General features: G+C 54.4%; 1 protein-coding gene and 1 long non-coding RNA gene across 5 annotated transcripts in view; one reads left to right on the forward strand and one right to left on the reverse strand.

Moving 5' to 3' along the window:
- Lrrc38 (leucine rich repeat containing 38) overlaps positions 1-9,710 on the reverse strand; it is a 27,232-nt gene extending 17,522 nt beyond the window's left edge. Inside the window, exon 1 of the mRNA XM_005317480.4 lies at positions 8,490-9,710. Coding sequence (XP_005317537.2) covers positions 8,490-9,123 — 634 coding nt within the window. The 5' untranslated portion in view covers positions 9,124-9,710. The remainder of the gene's footprint in view (positions 1-8,489) is intronic.
- Positions 7,750-21,432, forward strand: part of LOC144367877 (uncharacterized) — a 22,338-nt gene continuing 8,655 nt past the window's right edge. For 2 of the 4 annotated variants that reach the window (XR_013427431.1, XR_013427434.1), the window contains exons 1-2: positions 7,758-8,172; positions 20,799-21,099. This is a non-coding gene — a long non-coding RNA (uncharacterized LOC144367877). Of the gene's footprint in view, positions 8,173-8,778; positions 8,869-20,798; positions 21,100-21,432 lie in introns of those variants that run through there. The other 2 variants (XR_013427433.1, XR_013427432.1) reach the window with 2 other exon arrangements.

The following is a 21,432-nucleotide window of genomic DNA, read 5'->3' on the forward strand; positions in this document are numbered from 1 at the left end:
CTCCAGCCACGGCCACTGCTAGAGACGGCACCACACATCCCCAGCTGCCACCTTCATTGGTCAGCAAGTGCTGGCAGAGGGACAGGGGCAACTGTCCCACAGTCTGTCCTTCACTGTGGAGGCCTGAGGCTCAGGGAGGCCACAGGATATGACCAGGGTCACAGACCCAGGGAAGAAACCCGGGGAGCTGCTTCCCCATCCTGCCCTTGCTGAAGGAGGTCTGGACATGCTCTGCTGGCCAGAACTGTGCCAGCCTGTGCCAGGAAGGCCCCCAGGACCATGCAGCCACCTCTCCTCATCCCACCGTCCACCGTCTACCCAGGCCGGCCTCCAGGCTGCTCGTCTCTTGGAGCCTCCCTTTCCACAGATCATACCAACCTCAGCATCATGATGAATGCACCAAGGACAGGTGACAGAGGGATGGCAGGTGGTGAGGGATGGCCTCTGGGGGGGGGGGGTGGTGGTGGTGAAGCCAGCTGCAGACCTGGTGATGGGACAACCAGGAGCTGCATGTCATCAGGCAGAGGGGGAAGGAGCCCAGCGGCTGGGGCTTGGCTTGCTCCAGGGACAGAGGAGGGCTCTGGTGGCCAGGAGGGAGGAGGAGCGAGTTGGTTCTGAAACACAAAGACAGCCAGACACGGCCTGCCGGGCAAGCAGAGGACCTAGACGCAGAACAGGACCCAGGATCACACAGGACGGACTCCTGGCCCAGCCTGGAGCCCAGAGAGGGGGAGGCAAGCGGATCAGAAGAGCAGAGCGTGAGCCAAGGGAGGGGATGGGAAGGGAGCAGGAGCCCAGGGGGCACAGCAGTCAGCAACTCCAGGGCCCAGAGCAGCACAGGAGGCTGCGTCTCTTGCTGGCCGTGTCCAGGACACAGTGTGATGCACGGAACCTTCACTCCCCCGGCCTGCACAGCCTGGAGTCCCCACGCATCCTGACGGCCACTGCCCGCCTGAAGGCTGAAAAGACACGTCAGCCGCCTCATCTCCCAGAACACTCTGGAGACCACAAGACGGGGGGTCAGCAGTGACCAGACGGCCCCGTGGCTGGAAGGCCTAGACCCTCTGGGATCTGAGTCCACTGGCAAAATCCCCCACGGGGTGTCCCTGGGGCTGCCCATGCACTGTCCCATGCTGTTCAACAACAAGATGTCCCTCGGAGTTAAGTGACAGAGTGACATGACAGAGGCGACCTTTTTAGAAACATCCAGTGTTTGGGGGCAGAGTAGCAGGACTCAAAGGCCCTCTCCAGAGAGCACCGGGCAGGCTCACTGGGGTCACCTCAGGTCGTGTCTGCAGGTGGCTCTCCACCGGAACTCAGACACAGTGCCTGTAAAAGCCGATGCCAACCCCTGGACACCAATAGAGGCAAGAAAGGTGACACTCCGGTGACTCACCTCTCGGAGGCAATTTGAAAACGCGGCAGCCTGTGACACACAGGACATGTACAAACAGGTGACAGGCAGGGGAGAGGCCACTGGCAAGAGCAACTGAGACCTCAACCAACCCTGCGCGGGAACACGATTCCTTAGGGATATAAACACACACAGAGCGTTGCTGGGCGCCGTGGCGCACACCTGTCACCCCAGCGACTCAGGAGGCTGAGGCAGGAGGATCGAAAGTTCAAGGCCAGCCTCCTCAGCAACTCAGCGAGACTCTAAGCAATTAGGTGAGACCCTGTCTCAAATTAAGACATAAAAAGGGCTGAGCATGTGCCTCGGTGGTAAAGCACTTCTGGGTTCAGTCCCTGGTACAAAAATAATAATAATAATAATAATAATAAAAATTTTAAAAAAAACATATGCAGTATCCATGGGGTCAAACAGTAATGCAGGTTAAAGCGACCAAGAGAGGTCTTTGTGCTGCTATCAAAAGGGAGAACTTTTTAAAAAATTGTTTTGTTGTTGTACCTTTGTTTTATTTATTTACATACAGTGCTGAGAATCGAACCCAGTGCCCCACACAGGCTAGGCAAGTGCCCTACCACTGAGCCCCAGCTCCAGCCCCAGCCCCAGCCCATGGGGGAACATTTAGAGCAATAACAGGTCAAGTCACGTGGGCTCCAGACCTCAGTTCTGGGCCCCATTTACTATAAGTCGCTGCAGCTGCTGCAGATACTTGTGTTCCAGGAGCCGCGGGTGTGGACGCAGACAGCTCGAGAGAGCCCGGGGAGGTGAGGGTCTCTTCCTCTAGCGTTTTGGTAAGGAGGATCATTCTTCGGCCTTTTCTGCTCTCCTTGCTCCTCTTGTCCTGGGCCTGGGAACTCTGAGCACTGGACCCTCTTTTTCCAGAGCTAGCATTTGAACCCAGGACCTCGCGCGTTGCTAGGCAAGTGCCCCACCATGAAGCAACACCCCTAGTCCTTTAAAATTGTGTTCTGAGAGAGAGTCTTACTAAGTTGCCCAGATTGCCCTTGAACTTGCGATTCTCCTGCCTTCGTCTCTTGGGAGCTGTGATGACAGGTGCACTCACTCTGTCCTCTGAACTTCAGCGTCCACTGCAAACAACCCTCCAAAGGACTGCTAAGGACCAGCCTCCTGAGACCTAGACTCTCTGCTAATGGTCTCTCCAAGCAAAAATGTATCTATGGCTTTAAAAAGGCCTGAGCCATCGCCCTCTGTTTCCATCCAAAGAAACAGCTGAAGCTATGTGCATGCATTAGGATGCCCAGCTCTGAACTGTTTACATTACAGAAATACATGGGAACAACCTGCTGGCTAACCACAGCAGGCAGGTTTAGTGTCGCTGCGAAAGGACCTCACCTCCGGGCTCCTGGGGTTGGTTTTCAGAGCTGTGCATGCAGCCCAGCAGTAGAGTGCCTGCCTAGGGTGCATGGGGACCTGGTTCAATCCCCAGCACCACAAATAAATAAATAAACAAAGAAAGCCAAAGAACTACAGCGAGAGTTCTCTCATTTCAACTCAATAAGAGAAAAAAGTGTGGACATGTGCAGTCTGATATCGATTGGCTTAAAAATACCTACGAGCATAAGAAGAAAACTGTACAACTTGAGTAGTGATGGGATTCTGAGTTTTCATTTTTTTGTTTTTTATTTTCTTCATGATATTTCCTTACAATTCCCCAGTTTAATTACAGGAGCCAGTTATTTTTACAATCTGGAAGTAAAAAAGTGCTTTTATTTCTTAGAAGAAGAAATAGAGTCACCTTGGGGGTCACTAAGGAGAAAGTACCAGTGTGACCTTCAGGAGAGGGCAGGCTTTGTCTCCTGGGCTGAGAAACGATTCCTTTTGTCAGTGACAAGAAATCCCCACCCATGTGACAGCTCCGGCCCTGGGAGGCAGGTGCTAGGAGACGGGGGTGGTCCCCCCAGTCAGCCCCGAGTCAGGCCAGGTAAGCAGGTGGCGCTAGTGACATTGTGACTCTAGCAGTGTCCTGCCTGAAATGACTGCCCAGGGGAGGGTCTAGTGTGGCCCCAGCCCCTGAATGGCCTGATGATGAGGGCGGATCTTTGTGGGGAGGCTGTCCCCACTGGCCAGGGCCAGCAGAGGCAGAGCATGACATGTGGCCCTGTTAGTTCTGCCCAGTTCCCCCCAAGCCTGCAATGCACCTCCATGTGTCAAGGTCATAGGGTGAAAGACCCTTCACATCTCTTCCCTGGTGCTGTAGGCTGTGACCCACCAGCCACCAAGGGCTGGGAAGGGCACCTGGGTGAATCCAGTCCCCCTCTCTCAGGCCTGGAGTGGTCCTGTCCCCTACTTCACCCACTTTCAAAGCACACGGAGCCCCACGCCCACCAGCTACCACTTCTCAAGTGCAGGATCCTTCTCCCTCTGTGGCTCCAGGACCAAGGCTGGGGATAGCGTAGGGAAAGTCCCTCCATCTCTGGACAGTCAGCTCTGAGTCCCAGCTGGTCTAGGAGCTACGCCTGCTTCCCCATGACAAGAGACCACAGCCTTCTGAATTCCAGCAGAAGGGTCTTCAGAGGGCCTCTGGCCTTCCCAGGCCCCAACTCCCCAGTGGACCAGGATAATATCCCTTTCAAACCACATGGTGTTCAATTTGGAAGGCACCTTCCAATCCTCCTATTACTCATTCGATTGCAAAAGAAAAATCGGAGGCTCAGAGACAGCTGGCCACTTACACAAAGTCACACAGCTAGTGAAGTGCAGAGCCAGAGACCCAGCAAATCGCCCTTCCCACTGTGAGAGCAGGTCTCAGGCTTGTGTGTGCGGAGGAAACGCGGGCGGTGGGGCGTGTTCACCTGCAGGTCTGCAGCCTCGGCCCGGGAATCTGCATTTTAACAAGCGCTTGGGGGGGGGGTTCTCACCCAGGTGGACGCTCACCCAGGTGGACGCTCCACCCTGGAGCGCCAAGTCTCTGTGTCTCTGCCGCCTTTCCACTTGCTGGGCTGCCGTGAAGGGACAGCCTCAAAGAGCACCACACCAGGGACAAGAGTGTCATCACTGCTGCCTCCTGGTCTCCTCCAGACACCCCCCACCCTTCCCTCTGTCCCCTGGCAGGTCACCTGAGTGATTTCCAAGGTCTCCTGCCTCCAGGTCTGGAGCCCTTTCTGCTTAAAGAGAGATCATCACTGTCCCCTTGGGGACCACTGCCCCCCAACAGCTTGGGACCCCTTTACCTCAGGGGAGAACCATCAGGCCAGGCGTAGAGCTGGGGCTGGAAAGCGGAGGCAGCCCACAGTCACTCCAGGGAGCTGAGGACAGGGGAGCGAACGCGCTGGGGGTGGTGGCACCCTCCTTTCCCACATCTGGGAGAAAGGCCAGGCCCGGGGCTGGACGCCCTGGAGTCCAAGCCCATCTCAGCCCCTAACCACGGGGCCTTGGGGGCCTCTTCACCTTATTGGGTGAACTGTGGACAAAGCCACCTGCCAGGGAGGGCTGCTGTGGTCACAGAGGCAGCATTTGTACCTGCCACGTGACGGACACCCAGAGGGCGGGGTGGCAGAGCTGCTCGGGTAAAGTGAAGGACACCCCCTTTAATGTTGAGTTCCAGAAAAACAACAGATAATTGTTTGTGTACGTCTGCCCCAAATTTTGCACGGGACACATTTACATTAAAATATCGCTTGTTGTTTATCTGGAATTCAACATCCATCGGGCGTCCTGGGTTTTTGTTTCGAGGCTGTGTTGGGGTTTGCTAACTGGCACTTGGGCACACGGGCCTCGCTGAGCCTCTTCCCTCCAGGAGGGCAGTTCCTTCCCACGCCTCCGACTCTGCCCTGCGCAGCCTGGGCAGTGGGAACCAGAGGGTCTTGCCAAGCCCTTCCCTTCCTCCCCGGTTTGCTCTGAGGCCAAATGCTCCCCCTCGGTGCTGTGGCCACAGGGGGAGGCTTACCTGGCAGAAGAACACATTTTTGCAACTGTCAGAGCTAGTCAAGGTCACAGGGAGAAAGCGCCGGCTCCCTCCTGCTCTTTCTTTGGAATCCCTCCCCTGGAAGATGCAGAGTGTAGAAAGGCCTGGAGCTTGTCCCCTGTGAAGGCTGATTTTCTTTGGCTCAAAGTGGGTGGTCAGCATGGCAGGGCTGGGAGCCAGGAGGAGCCGGTGGGGGAGCGGTCTGTGCATCCCCCAGCGCTGTGAGATCTTGGGTAAGTCACACACACCACTTTGCAGGGCCTCCCAGTTACAGCGGACGGCACGGGCGGCACCAGCTGCTGTTGCAAGCACTTCATAGATAAATAACACCCTCCCAACGTTCCCAACAGCCCCCTGAAGAGCAACCCTATCATCCCCATTTCACAGATGAGAATTTTTTTTTGTGGCCTGAGCGCACAAAAAGGCCATGCGTCTAGGAAGAAGAATGGTGTGCAGATCAGTGCCAGAGGCAGGGATCCCACCCTCGACCTTGGCCTCTGGGAAAAGCGCAGGGTGGGCAGGGGCTGCGGGGAGAGAGGCACCGTCATGCAGTTGTCCAGAGGTGAGTTCTAGCATTCCTCAGCACAGGGGGTGGCCAGAGTTGGCAACCACCTATAGTATATTTTATTAAGTAATTCACTTTTTTAAATACCTTTATTTTGTTTATTTATTTTTATGTGGGGCCGAGGATGGAACCCAGGGCCTTGCACATGCTAGGGGAGCGCTCTACCACTGAGCTACATCCCCAGCTCCTACTGTATATTTCATAAAGAACTAGCAGAGAGGAATTCAAAGTTTCCCAGAACAAAGAAATGATAAGTGCTCAAGATGGAAAGGCTAATCATCCTGATAGGACCACTCTGCCTTGTGTGTCACGTTATCACCGGGTACCCACAGATACACACAACCATCAGGTGCTGATACAAATGTTTTTAAAGTGTTTCAGAAGCAGCGTACCTGCAGGAAGGAAGGGGTGACGCCCCCCCCCCTGGGCACCACTGGGTGCTGGGCACTGCTGAGCCCTTGCCCAGCTGGTCTGTTCAGACCTCACAGCAGGCAGGAAGAGAACGACGTCACTACATTCTGAATTAAGAGGGAGGAAAACTGAGGCTGAGAGAGGTCGGGGGCTCACCCAGGATCATACCTCTGAGTCCAGACCTGAACTCGGGTCTCTCCCTTTAAGGCCTGTGCCACTTCCTCACCACCCACCCGCCTCTGGTTTTCAGGGCCGGGGCACTGCTCTGGCTAACAATGAGGGCAGGGAGACCCACAGCCACTCTTGCCGCTGTGTCCTGGAGGTGCCCTCACGCAGCCTCTATCCGTCCTGATTGAATGAGATCAGTCCTCCCCCAGCCTGCCCTGTCCAGAGCCTCTCTTTCCTTCTCCCCAGCCCCATGTAGCCCCTGGTGTCTGTTGTATGCCCTGAATGACAGACGCTGGGGGAGGGCCTGTTCCCATTCCCATCACTCCACCTTCTCCCACATTACCTGGTTTGGATGCTGCCAGCCACTCGGTCAGATGGACCACACAGCGTCACCCACAAGCAAGGTGAGGCCCAAATAAGCTAGGGACATACCCTGACTAGCCCAGGTTTTAAGCCAGGACTCGAACCCAGGATTTCAGATTCAAATCTAGGGCTTTGTGGAGATCTTAGAGGTCAGCTAGCTACTCTAGGGACGAGGAGACTGATGCACAGAAAGAGTAAGTGGACAGTTCAAGGACCCGGCCGCCCTCAGCAGAACTGACCCTGACACCTCTGCCCCAGCACTCGCCCTGCTCTGGAAGAGTGGGAGCCTGTTCTACCAAGCAGACCAGCAGTGGGGCAGAGGCCAGCCCACCAAACGGAAGGGCCAGGGCAACCAGCACCACGGTGTGCCCCCATCCCAGCGAGCCCCACAGCCCACTCCTGTCACCAGCACAGCCTTCTGGTGGATCAGGGGAGCGAGGCAGGAGGACAGGACAAGTTTAAAGCTGGGGACTCTGTACCCCACAGAGCAGATCTTTTCAGAATCTGTGTACGTGGTAGAGCCAGCCCAGAGTGAAAGGCCAGCTCGGGGGCCTCTATCTACTGGGGAATGGCCACCCCAATACCCAGGTGTGCCAATGGCAGGGCAGAACGAACAGGTGAACCCAGGAACTTTGCATCCAGGTGAGCAGCATCTCTGAGTTCTCAGTACTTGAAATAAAAGGTATACTGCAGCCAAGTCTGCACCTATATCGCCTTTTAAAACATGTGCCTTACAGTGCTGGTCCCCAGTCCTCTAAAGCCTTGGAGGCAAGGTGAGAGGCGGGATCTGGCTCAGAGGTCACTGTGGGCACGATGCTCACAAGCTGGAATCCATCCAGTGTGAGGACGTCTGTCCCCCGTGGATGCTGGCGTCCCTCCTCAGGGCTGCCCTAGCGCCCCTCCCCTGACCTTCCCAAAGCCCCTAAACTCTGGGCACCCTGTATTCTTAGTATGTACATCCAAGTGGGTATGTACATACAGGTCGGTCCTGGAAGGGTCACCAGGAGAGCAGGGGATCCCACAAGCTCTGACATTTTTGTTCGGCTTTTTCACATCTGGGCTGAAAAAAACCACAAACCCATAAATCATTACTGCACGACTGGCTGACGCTGCCTGTATTCCTCCCCAGGAATACTCCGCTCCCCTTTTAGACAGAGCAGCAAATTGGAGCTGGGAAGCAGAGACACTGGCTTAGGCTTCAAGGATGCTGAGCAGCCTTTAGAACTGATGGCTCTTCTCCAAGGTGCTGGGAATGGGCTGTTTCCCACAGATGGAGAGCTTTCCACTTAGGAAGGACCCACAAACAACTGGAACCCAGCTGTCCTGGGCCTGGTGAGTTGATCTGCCCAAGAGGGGCACAGACCTGGCAGGAGAATTGGCGGGTCCCAAACTTGGGAAAGTGAGTTGATGAAGAAAAGAAAAACAAGCACCTAGGTCAAGAGGCTCCAGCCCCCTCCTGTGTGTGCCTCTCCTCTTTCCCAGTAGAGATCAGGGAAAGTCCCTCTCTCCAGACCCACTCTCCCTCGTCCCTTGCTGATGAGCCCCCAGACTCCTCTTCCAGGCTCAGCCCCCTGTGGGGCGGGCAGGAATCCCGGCTGCGGTGGCCTCCTCCTGCTCCCGCTGCCTCCCGCCCAGCCTGCCCAGCTCACCTTTGGGCAACTTGGACGTGTTCTCCTGGATCCAGGAAAAGAGATGGGCAAAGTCACAGTCGCAGAGCCAGGGGTTCCCGTCCAGGCGCAGGGTGCGCAGCGCCGGCAGCGCGTCCAGAACCGCCACGTTGAGGCGGCGGAGGTTGTTGTCGTTGAGCTCCAGCACCTGCAGCGACTCCAGGGTCTCGAAGGCGGCCTCGTGCACGCCGGCCAGGTTGTTGTTGGCCAGGCTCAGCTTGACCAGCCTCCCGGCCGAGCGGAAAGCGCCGGCGCCCAGCTGGGTCAGGTTGTTGTAGCTGAGGTCCAGGAACGCGAGCTTGGCGGAGCCGCTGAACGTGCCCTCCTCCAGCGAGCGCAGCGAGTTGTTCCTGAAGTCCAGGTAGACCAGGTCGCCGTAGAAGATGAAGAAGTCCTCGGGGATCTGCTGGATGCGGTTGCCGGCCACCAGCAGCTTGCGCACGTCCAGGGGAAAGGGGTCGGGCACGCTGGGCAGCCCGCGATCGCGGCAGTCCACCGTGTGTGGGTCAGTGCAGGCGCAGCCCGCGGGGCACGCGTGCCCAGGCCCCAGCAGCAGCAGGAGGCTGCAGAGTCCGAGCGCCGCGGCGGGGCGGCGGGGGGCGGCGGGGGGGCGCATGGCCCAGGGATGGGGCCGGCCGCGGCGACACGGACGCGACTCTCTGGGGAGCCCTGGAGCGTGGTCGCGCAGCAGGGCCCCGGCTGCAGGGCGCCGGGAGCCGGAGGGCGGCGGGCGGGGAGGGCGTGCGCCCGGGCGCGCGGGGGCGACGGAGCGCGGCGGCGCTGACCCACTGGGGGAGTCACGGCGGCAGGATGCGGGAGGGAGCGGCGGGGAGGGAGCAGCCAGGCGCTCGCAAAAGGATTTACCGGCACAGGAAATTAACCCGCTGGAAAATCCCGGGGGGGGGGGGGAGGGGGAGGTGGGAGCTGCGGGTAGCCTCTCGGCTGTCGCCAGCGCGGCCCCAACTCGGGCCGGGAAGTAAGACTTGGCCAGCGGCACTCGACGACTAAGTTCAGTTACTGAGCCCCGGAGCGGCTTCCATAGGGCGTGTCTGGGGCATGCGCCCCGCACCCCAGTGCCCGCCTGGTGCCAAAGCGCGCTCTCTGCTAGCCAGCCCGCTCGCCAAAGGGAGCGTAACCTGGTACACTCTCGCTTTGAGCCCGGGAAAATCGCCGCAGGCTATCTGGACCGCGCCAGGGGCTGCCGGGTGACTGAGCTTCCCTCCTCCCACCTCCAGTTTACCCATCTCGGTGGGGCGAAGAGTGAGCGAAGCCTGGGTTGCTAGGGCCCCCGCGGTGGCCCCAAGGGCAGCCAGGACCAGTCAGCACTTTCCATACTGGCTTGAGCTTCGTGATAGAACTGGCATCCAGCCGGCACGGATCCGCTGAGGGTCTAACAAGAGGCATGGTGGCCCAAGGTCCAAGACTGTGTGGCGTGGGACCAGTGAACCCACCTCTTTCAACCCGGTTAGCCCCTTCTGTGAAATGGGAAAGGATACTATGTATCTGGCTGGCTGTGGGAGGACTAGGGAGCCAAGAAACCATGTTCAGAAATTTTTATTCCCTCCCTCTGCCATCAACCGCAAGCTTTGATGGGTAGGTGGGTGACCAGGGCTGCCCAAAGGCTGAGAGGACCTCAGACATTGTCAGAGAGTTCCCTCTTGGCTACCCCACATCCACTTTACAAACTTTCCCGTGGGGAGGTCCACACAGAGCCATCAGGAGATGGTCCTGCTATCAGCTATTTTGGTCCAAATACCCTGGAATTGACTAGCTCCCCGGGGACCAAAATAGCGCAGGGAACAGCTGTGGGGGCAACAGGCTCCCAGAGCCCCTGCCCAGGCCCCTGGCCCTGCTAGGGATTGGTGGAGCCTGAGATTCTGAAACCACAGAGCTAAGCCCCCAGTCTTTTTCCAAAGGTACAGGCTGTTGACGCCTCTGAGCCCTGGGATCAAACAATTGAGCCTCTGGGATGGAGCCAAGGGCTCCAAGAGAAGAGTGTTTGCAGGAGTCCAGAGGAGGAGGAGGCACCCTGGGAGCTTTGAGGTGCTCAGAGTCCATAAGCTCTTCCCCTGCTTATACCCAGGCTACCAAGCTGGACCTCCGGTGTCCCCTGTCTATGTTCCCACTCCTCCAGGGGTCCCAGCATGCCTTTATTGACCCCAGCCTGGAGGGTTCGGCTTCCATCTCTGGTCTCACTCTCTTGAAAAGGAGCATTGGAAAGACTGGTCTGAACGCTCCTGAGTAGGTGTGAGATTCAGTGATTCCGTTTTCAAGAGTCACACACAGTGAAATGGGTAGCAGAAGAGCCCCCCTCCCCACCCCCACTCTTCTTGCAGAAGCACCTTCAAATGATCTATCGTGCTTTTCCAACCTCAGGCTTGGTTCAGAATGCTCAGCCCAGTACTGAGGGGCCCCAATCCTGGTCTGAGCCCTGAGCATCGTTGCTTCATGACGCCTGCATTTGGTTGCGCTGCCGTCTTGCACTGATGCTCCTGTGCACCTGGGTCTCGGGGGGCACACAGGCCTCCCTGCCAAGTGGGCTGCTTGGCTGAAGGACTAGCCTGTGAGCCCCGCCATGCTCCTTGAGCTTCGGGTCTGATCCTGACCCCACCACAACCCAGAGTCTTTCTGGGGGCTCTCCAGCCTGGGTCTGTTGGAGATGACCTCTTGGAAATTTCAGGAAGTCTGGTGAAAAATTGGTCTTTTACCTAGGAAGAGGTCATCCAGCGTCGACACTGTCATTCTTGGCAGCGAGCTCCGAGGTAGCACTAGTTCTTCTGTGCTGGGCAGAAACTTTAACTGTCACTCACGAGTGAGTTTGATGAATGAAAACCACGAGTTTCTACCTAATAAGTGCAGAGCATTTTGTCAACGAGGGCCTAGCAGGTGTGGGGGGGTGTCGAGGGGTAGCAAAATAGTAAAAGGGGGCTCCTGGTAATGAAGGGATTGTGCAATTCCACCCACTGCTTCAAGTCCCTCCTCTTGAAGTGAGGGAGAAAAGGCTTCCCTTCTCCCCTTGCAGTGATGTTAATTCCCCATGCGGGGAATTATTTGTATGGGACTGTGCTTTGTATAACATGGGAGAAACATCACCTAAGAGTGGCCACGCCTCTTAAAATGGCAGGGACAACTTGCTTTTGGCTTTGAGTGCCCCCCCCATCCCTTGGATCCTAATCTACAATTTTTTAAAAAATTTTATCAGTAGGACCAGACATAGCTGGGGCTCATGGGGAGCAGGAGGTCCCCCATAGTCTAGGACTCCCATCCCTGGGGAAAAGGCAAACTTTGTCACCTCTGATCCCCCTTCGGCCCCCCTCCCAAGAAACACAGAGCCATGACCTCAGCAAGGTCACGCTATGAGTCAGTGATAGGAGCTGGAAATAGAACGCAGGCACTGAGAGTCCCCACCTGCGCCACGCACCCACTCACCCTGCATCCTCCCCAGGTGGGGGTGGGGGGCTCTTAGGACTGGAGGACAGACACTGCAGGAGGAGCCACTGGAACCTCTCAGAGATTCCCCTTGCCAGCTCTGCTTCTGTTTTGTGCTCAGAGGCAACAAACCAGAGTTTGTTCTAACCCAGGCTCTGACACTTAGCTGTCCTGATGTTTTAAAAATCTGGTTTCATACCTTCCCAGCCCCCTCCCCAGAACCCTTGTGGCCCTGCCATGCTCCTTGAGCTTCAGGGCACCTCCTATCTTGCCTTACTCCCCACCCCTATCTGATTCCCCATGGGGTGGCACCTTGGCATGGTGGGTCCCCAGGAAATTCCAGCCACTGCACACACCCCTTCCCCACAAACCTGGACCCTGGTAGCAAACACAGTCCAGCAATGACTTCTAAATTAGCCAAAGTCAGAGGCCCTGAGTTGTAACTGAGGTGATGCCAGTGTGTTATGTGCAGGAGTCAGAATTGAGGTGCAAAGCCTGGGTTTGAATAAGAATGTGGCGTTCGGTGATGTCATTTGGGTTACTGGTGTGAATCACTTCTGATCAGTGCCTGGCTGCCTGGGAAGGAGGCATGAGGACATCCCCAGGGCCCTGGGAAAGGAGACACACTCTAGCCCTTTGCCTGGGGCAGCTGGACTCTGTGGAATGCGCTCTGTGCTCCTTGGGACACAGCTGTGTCTCACTAAAAGGGCAACCTGAAGCTCCTTCCTTACCACTACCACCAGGGGGCACCACCTGCCCCTTGCTCTGGTCAGAGCTAATCCAGTCCCTGTAGCAAGTGGCACCCACCTAATTTCCTCTATGCAACCAGGAAATTAATCTTCCACCAACCTAAACCAGAGGCAGGGAGACCATAGCAGCCATTGAGAACATGGATTTCGATGGAGTCAGACAGTCCAGGGTCAAATCTGTGATACGTCACCTTGAGCAAGTTACTTAACTTTCTAAGCCTCGGTTTTCTTAAGTAGGAAATGGAACAAATTGAGTGTCAACTTCACTGGGCTCTTATGAGAATAAAATGAGGTGTCAATCGGATGTTTAGCAGTAAGGTTGTCCCATGTAGTCATATTACAAATGGTGAACAAGCAATGGTTCGTCTTGATAGGTACAGTAGATAGACTTTATGTCAATTGAAAAGTCTTGTCTCTGGAACTTATTAGTGATGCCCTAAGATTCTCAGGTCAGTTTTAATGACTCTCTGCACTGGACGATTCCCCACTCCAACTGCAGCCCACCTGAGACAGACACATACATACACCTGTGTGCATGGGAGCGGGTACATACATACCTCACCCCCTTGAGCCTGTCCAGTTCCTCGGACTTTGTGAGCACAGGTGCAGGTGAGTGGCCTCCCTCCCCCTTGCCCACTGGCTTTTGTCCGAGCATGTGCAGGTTAATGAGAATGAGGACGTGGGGTCAGTCACTTGACCTGGCACAAGGAGACATCTGTTCTCTGCTCATGGGCTGGTCCTCCGGAGCTGGCCAGCCATCCAGCAAATGTATGGCCTCGGGAGGGCTGGAGGAGAATGAGTGTACTGCCACCCTCTCTGTCCAGGAGAAACACAAGAGTCCAAGGCACCATCGTCCCCCAGGCAGGAGGCACGTCTCAGTGGGTCCTGGCGTCATCCCCAGCTCTTTCATCTGACTTCTCTGCCTCTCCACTGTCACCTCCTCCCTTCAATCCAGTGTTATCTCTCCCCGGAACCCCTAACTGGCCATCTGCCTTCCACTCTTGCCCAGCCCCCCTCACACACCCAGTGCCCAAGGAGGCTGAGGTGACCCACTGAAAATATAGGACAGATCATGTCACCTCCCTTCTCAGACACCTCCAATGGTCTGTGTCACACAGACTTTTAAAATGCTCCTGGTGATCCGACCCCCAGGGGTTCCTTAAATGGGGGTGGGACCTGTGACTTTCTTTTAACCAATAGATCATGCCAAAGGAGATGGATGTCATTTTTGTGATAAGGTTACAAAAGATGGTGACTTCAACCCTGCTAGCAGGTTCTGTCACCTCCTCGGCTTGCCCAGTTCATGAAGCACGCTGCCATGTTGGAGTGGCTGACATGGCAAGAAGTAAGGGTGGTGTCTGATCAATGGCCTACACGGAACTGAATCCTACCAATAACCAGTCTTCCCTGGCTGAACTTGGGATGTCTACAGGCCAGCCGATGCTGGGACTGCACCCTGTGAAACACCCTTAAGTAAATGACTCAGAGAAGGACTGCCTAGATTCCTGACCACAGAGACTATTAGACTAAAAAAAAAAAAAAAAGTGTTTTGTTTTAAGTTGCTAAAGTAGGGATGTGGTGATTTGTTACACAGCAGTAGCTCACTAATACATCATCAAAGCATTTGGAATAAAATCCCACCCAACCCCACGTGGTGTGGCCCTACATGCCTTTCCCACCCATCTTGGACCCTTTTCCCTGTGGTTCACCACCCTCCAACCACTTTGGTCTTTCTGATTCCCTGTGTTTGTCCCCACTACAGAATCTTTGTCCTTGCTGTGCCCTCTGTCTGGACTACCTTTCTGCATGGTTGGCACCATTTGGTCTTTTGGGTTTTCTCAGCCCAAATGTCAGCCCCTCTGACATTTGGCTTTCCCTGACTTCTTATATTTCCTCGGGCCTTTATTTGTTGGTTTATTTGTTTTTCCAAAGTATTTTTACATCACCACCTGACATGACCTTGCTGACCTGGTTCTGAGCTTATTCAGCCTACCTTCCCCCAAGATCAATACTTGATCCCAGTTCCTAGAATCAATCCCCAAACTTAAAAGACACTGAAGAATGTTCATTTTATTGACTCATTGCCACCTGCAAATAATGCTTCCCCACTAGCTCCCAGGTGTGCAGCAGCCTCCAATAGGTGTCTCACCTGGAGATCCTCATTTACCTCTTCTGGTGAGACAAGGGCCTTCATCCCCCCAGAGGTGGCCTTGGCTCCAGTCCTGTAGAAAGCAAGAGATTCATGCAGGGAGCACAGAGTGCTCCAGCTGGGCCCCTGCAGTTGCCTGGGAGCCGAGAGGTCCTCCAAACCCATGTGTAGGTCCTCTTACTCCCCGGAAAGCAGACAGCACACACGAATGATTTTACCCATCCCCTGTCTCCCGTCAGACGCGAGCTTTCACGCACACCCGCTCCTGGCTGCCCTCGGATCCACCTTCCAAGGTGGCTTCAGGAAACTTGGTCTCCTCCAAGGTGTCCTTCCAGAATTACCCTGAACAATTCGCTGGTCCCCTTTATTCTCCTTTCTGGAAAATTAGTGACATGCTTGGTATGGAATAGGCCGAGCCCCAAGCTCAGGAGCCCTGGCTTAGGAAGGAGCCATGAGAAGAACAACTAGGGGTTGCTTACCGGTCAGGGTGCACGAGTCGGTCTGTAAACTCACGGGCACGCTGTTTGACCAAGTGCACGGGAACAGGAGCAGGAAACGTGGGTAGAGCAGGAGCTCAGAGCATCGGTCCGACCACTCGGCCTGCGCTCAGAGCCTAGTCCCGGCACTTCTGGACCGCTCCTCTTCTACAAGCCAGACAATCTCTCTGGGCCTCTGTTGCTCCATCTGTCACATGAGGACTCTTGTCTGCTCGGTAACTCTTGTGGGGACCAACAAGACAACAATGTACAAACCTGCATTTGGCACAACACTGGATGGTGCTCAGGAAACAGTGGCATCCTGAATGTGGGAGCATTTTCCTCCATGTGGACACCTCTCGCAACAACATCCTTTACCTGCTTAATATTCCCAAGGAAGGCACTGGGCTGGGTCCCTGGGCACCAAGATAGCATAGACAGGCTCCTTTCTCAGGTGACTCACAACCTCCTTGAAGAGCCAAGCATGCACAGCAGGGGACAAACCATTCAAGGACTTGCTGTATATGGCAACTGCCAAACAAGTGCTGTGGGCTAATAAACGTCACCGGCATCTGCAGGAGTCGGCGAGCTGGGGTGGGTGAACTGGGGAAAGGTACATCTCGACACCATTGACCGTATTTCCCAAATCAGATCTCGGAGCACGTGGCCGAATGGCTTCATGCTTCTGTCGCCTGGAACACAGCCGTTCCTTCTGCTGCTCCACCTGGCAGGCTCCTGCTCACCCTTGAAGACACCATACGTTCTTCCCTGTGGCCTTGACCTGCCCAGGTGCAGCGAATCCCTCCTCCTCTGTGTGTCTCCTGGCCCAGGCTCCTTCCACCGCCTCTGCCTGGGTGTGGGGGGGGTGATGCTTAGAGACTGCATGTGGGTCTCCACCACTGGGTCATTACTGAGCTCCAGGGTGAGAAGAAGAGGTCCTCCAGAGCAAGGACAGCAGGAAGAAGTCCTCGTGAGCAAAGGTGGAGTCTTCTCTATCTTGACATCTGGGAATGAGTGAGTGAGTGAGTACCCACGCATGTGGACAAATGATCCCGCCATCTGAAATGACCACTGACCAAGGACTTGAGGGCTGAACTGAAGGGGTCCCGGTTCTGTAATTATGCTGCCAAACCATGGGATCACCCCACCCCTGGCCAAGTACTCCCGATCACTGGACGGCCTCTCCTTCGTGGTCTCGCTGTCTGGTCATGGGGTGATGGGAGAATTCGATGGCAGCTGATCAGAAGAAGGGCCTCCAGCTGGAGCCTGGCAGTTGGTTTTGGATTTGTCACATCTGATTGCTGAGCATATTTCAGTGCCCTCACCAGCCTCCTCTGCCCTCCCCACCCAGGTCACAGAACCGCGCACACCCACGCGCACACCTCTCCCCTTCCAGGTGCGTCTTTCTGAGAGAGCAGAAAGAAAACCTGATCTGATTGAGGGTGGAACAGCATAAAGCCACCCGAATTCTTTCTAGTAAATGCGGAGGCACACAGGGGGCTATTTTTGTGTGGATTTGCATGTGATTTGCATACATTTGCATGTGTTTCCGAAAGCCATCACACTGAGTTCATGGAACAGACAACTCCTGGGAGAAGCCCCATTATCTCTGCCAGCCAATGGCAGGAGCAGTGGCCGTTACTGTCCCCGCAGTCTGGAGGTCTTTCTCTCTTTCTGATGTTTTTATTAGTGCACAATGTTGGGGTTCATTCTGGCAACCACACATGCATGGGGGGTGATTTGCTTCACTTAAGTCCGCAGTGCTTCCTCTTTCCTCCCCGCTCACCTGGTCCTTCTGGTCCTCTCTACTGGTCTCCTTTCTCTTTATTTATAGCTTTTTTAAAAAAATTAGTGTTTTATAGCTGTAGGCAGTGGTGAAATTCACAGTGGGCTCTTCACACATGTCCACAGTGTTCTTTGGTCATTTTCATTCCCCTGTGGCTCCCCTTCCTGTCCTTCCTCCCTCGTCCCCCAACCCTCTTTCTCTGTTCCATGGATCTCCTTCCAACCCTTCTAACCTGAAGTTCTTCTAATTTGCTAAAAAAAAAAAAAATCATTTCAGCATTACTGAAGACCCCAAAGGCTGCAAAACCCTCAACATTTATGCAGTAATAAAAAATAATTATAATAGTGTCTAAGACTTATTGATGACTGATGTGGCTGGCTCTGCCCTGTGAGCTTTATGCACAGCACCTTCATCTCGGTAATCCAAAACATAGGTCCAGTTGTTAGCCCCGTGGGACAGGTGAGGACACGGAGGTGCACACAGCTTGTCAGGGATTCCAATATGGGCCTCTGGCTCCATTCAAGAATGCAGTATTAGTCTGAGCACCTACTAGGAACCAGGTATTATCCTAGGACACACTACAATGAATGAAAAGGACAGAGAACACTTGTCATGAAGCATTCATGGATGTCAGTCAGGGTGAGGCTGGCTGCTATAACAAAGAGATTCCCCCATAGTTTATTGAATTAAAGGACGTAGAAGTGGATTTCCTTGCTGAGAGGAAATTCGAGGTATGTGTCCCAGCCTGGGCAGCCCTGGTCCCCCGGAGGACCCAGGTTCCCTCCAGCTCATTGCTCTGCAAAGCAGCTAGGACACTGTCTTCACCTGCATCCCAGGGGGCAGCAGGAAGCAGGAGGGAGGCAGCAGGGGCCGCACCCGGCATGCTACAGCCCAGGCCTGGAGGCACCTCTGTTTCCTTTCCGTGCATACAAACCTAGGCCCTCGGGCCACATCCCATTTCAAGGGGGCCCAGGGAACCTGCCAGGTGGTTGGCCAGGGCGGCAGCACAGGCAAGTGGGTGCTGTTTATTGATGACATCAGGGAGCGGAAAGTGCAGGGGAGAAAAACAACGGGGCCCAGCTGCCCAGCTGGGAGTGACGGGGTCGCATGTCTGCTCCATGCCACCAGCTCCGAGGCACTGTCTCTAGCTGACCCCAATCACACCGGTGTGCACGGTGACCATGCCAAAGGCTTAGGAGAGCCTGGGGCACTTCATGAACCAAATAAGGTCACCTTACATCCAGCCGAGCAGCAGGGGGCTCTGGCCAAGCAGGGCTGTGCTGGCCTTGACCTTCCTGCAGTCCCTCCTGCCTTCTATTGGAGTATTTTTATTTACTGGTTATTTCATTCTCAAAATATATATATATATATGTATATATATATATATATTAAAGCTGGTAGGGCAGGTCCTGCCATCTATTTTCAATGAGAAAAGAACTTGAAACTTGGAAATATTCAGTTCAGTTAAAAAAAAATGTATATATACTCTTCTGGGCCAGGGAATTGTGATAATGAAACAACTTAACTTAGATGGTTCTCTCAGACAAGTAGCTAGTGTGGTAGGCAGACACACACACACAAATAACTTGTGAAGCAATGAAAAAAAAAGTGTATACAAAATCCAGTGGCACAGACGAGTAAAGAATATGTAATTCTACCTACCTGGGTGAGATGGTCAGGAGAAGGTTTCATAGAACAGGTGATGATTGACAGGGTTGTGAAGGATGAATAGGAGTTCAAGTAGATGGAGAATCTCTTTCTGATAGAGCAAATATATTCCAGAGATAGGGAGCTGCATTCTTAAAAGCATAGAGGCCTAACAGTATGAAATAAATTGGGCTATGAATATTTAAGAGAGACTCATTAACCTTTAAAATCAATACTAGGGTGAGGCACCGTGGTGCACACCTTTAATCTCAGTGACTCAGGAGGCGGAGGCAGGAGGATTGCAAGTTCAAAGCCAGCCTCAGCAACCTAGTGAGGCTCTGTCTCAAAAAATAAAAATGGCTGGGAATGGGATTCTGTGTTAAGTGTCCCTGGGTTCAGCCCTAAAAACAACAAAGAAACAAAGAAGAAGAGAGAAGAAAAAAGAAATTTTGTTTCAAAAGACTGGTAACATGAAGAGTTGCATGATTCATTGAAAAATCAGCCATTTACAAAACCTTACAGGTGGCAGCCTGGCAGTGTAGCTCAGGGGCAGACCACCTGCCCAGCATGTGTAAGGCCCTGGGTTTGATTCCCAGCTCAGAAATAAATAAATAAATACATTCATACATACATACTAACCTCTGGTAAAACCTTACAGGTGGCACAGCCCCAGTTTTGTTTTACAGACTGAAATTGAAGTACAAACTTCTAACAAGTCCCCTTTGCCCTTGGAGTGAGCGTGAGCAGGGTGGAGGGCTTCCGTGTCCAGATGTGGCCTTTGCTTCCTTCTCCAGCCACCTTCTCTCCCACTCTGTATTGGGTGGGTCCTCTGGGCCTCTGCCCTGCTGGGTCTCCACGTGGGACTCTCTCCTGCTCTAATTGTGTCCCACCTGTGGTCTCCGAGTGCCTGGTGCTCGCTGGTGCACCCCGCCGTGCTGAGCTAGGGGTGTCTGCTAACGTGCTTGTCTCCAGCCCTGTGAGGGCTGGACGGTGACTTGCTCTCAGCCCCCGTCCCCAGCACAGCTCCTGGCACAGCATAGGTGCCCAGTGAAGTCCTATTGTCCTACTATCGTGGGCACCCCAGTTACTAGCTGGTAATACATGCCAAGAGTCTCTATGGTGTCAAGTTCAAAGAAATGCCATCTTGAAACATCAAGTCATTAAATAATAAATTCTGTGCTTGCTGGTGCTTCTTGAATGACATTAAAGAAGATCTGAGCCACAGGCCACAACAGCTCTGTCAATCTCTGCGGCTCTTCCGGGTTCTCTTCAGTTTCCCTTGGTCTGCGTGGCTGCACCGGGCACCATGGCCCTCCTTGAAGCCTCGTTCCACTCACCTTCCCTGTCCTTTCCTGTCCTGTATCCTGCATTTCTCTGATCATTGACCCCATTTGGTATTTTAAAGGCCTGGAATCTGGGCTGGGACAGACAGAGCTGTCCCACAACCATGGAGGAGAAGGCAAAGTGAGCAGGAGACGTGCACTTGCCCTTAGCCCCTGGGTGAAGGGGCACTTGTCACCTTCTAAGTCAGACACAAGCACACAGCGGCCAGGCCAAGGCCGCCAGATGCACCCTCAAAGCGCCTGGGTTGTGCAATGGCAACGCTCCCGCTCTGGGGAAGGGGCTCCTGGCCTTTCCCACATTCCTCCCGGGGAAGCAGAGCAACGTGGGGAGCTGAGTCCTCACAGGTCAGCCATCTCCTCACTGCCCCTGGGGGCTGTGGTCCTCAGGCCGGCTCTGCAGAGGCGGCTCTACCCTAGGAGTCGGCGACCCAGGCCAGCCAGGCTCTGCCACTGCCTGGGCAGATGCACCTGTCCACTTCTGTTCTGGTTGTACGTTTGCCCTTCCCCCACGTGGGCTTTCTCAGCAACAAAGAGTCCAGCCTTCTGTCCTCTCATTTCTCAGTCGACTCGGGGCCGGCCAGGTAGGGATGAGGGATGCTATGTATCCCCCGAGGCTCGTGCCTCCCTCCGGGTCCCATCCACCTAGCCTACATTTTCTTTTCTAAGCTACAGTGGTCACCCCCTCATTCAGTTTCGCTTCCCATCGTTTTAGGGACTCAAATTCAACCATGGTCTGAAGGTGTTGCAAGGAAAATTCCAGAAATAAACAAGCCACAAGTTTTCATTGCGTGCCTTCCGGCTCCATCCTGCCCTGGACTCCTCTGTCCAGCTCCTTCATGCCTTTTGCCACACCCCCGTTGGTGACTCGTAGTCCTCGAAGTCATCTGGTCACTTGTCCCAGTTCCATGGCACTTGTTTCAATAACCTTGCAGAGCAGCTGTCACCGGGCCACGTCACCTACCTGGCCTCCTCCCACCCTGTAGGCATTGGGCTGTCTCAAAAGGTCAGAGAAGGTGAGTACAGCACAAGAGGATCTTTTGAGAGAGAGAGAGAGAGAGAGAGAGAGAGAGAGAGAGAGAGAGAGAGAGAGAGAGAGAGAGAGAGAGAGAACATTCACGCAGCTTCCAGCAGAGCATACGACTATAATTGTCCTATTTTCCCACTAGCCGTTGTGGTTAGCAAATTTTTAGCTCCTCTTCCCTCCTCCTTGTACTGGTTAGTTGGCCCTTGCTTGCTTTCTGGCTGGAGTGCAAATTGATTTTTCCTAAAGGTGTACAAGGCTAGACCAATTAGTCTGCCTGCTCAGAGCCTCGGTTTCCCCATGCCCTGTAGAATATATTAATTTG

Source organism: Ictidomys tridecemlineatus, chromosome 11 (assembly GCF_052094955.1).
Source record: "Ictidomys tridecemlineatus isolate mIctTri1 chromosome 11, mIctTri1.hap1, whole genome shotgun sequence".
NCBI lineage: Eukaryota > Metazoa > Chordata > Mammalia > Rodentia > Sciuridae > Ictidomys > Ictidomys tridecemlineatus.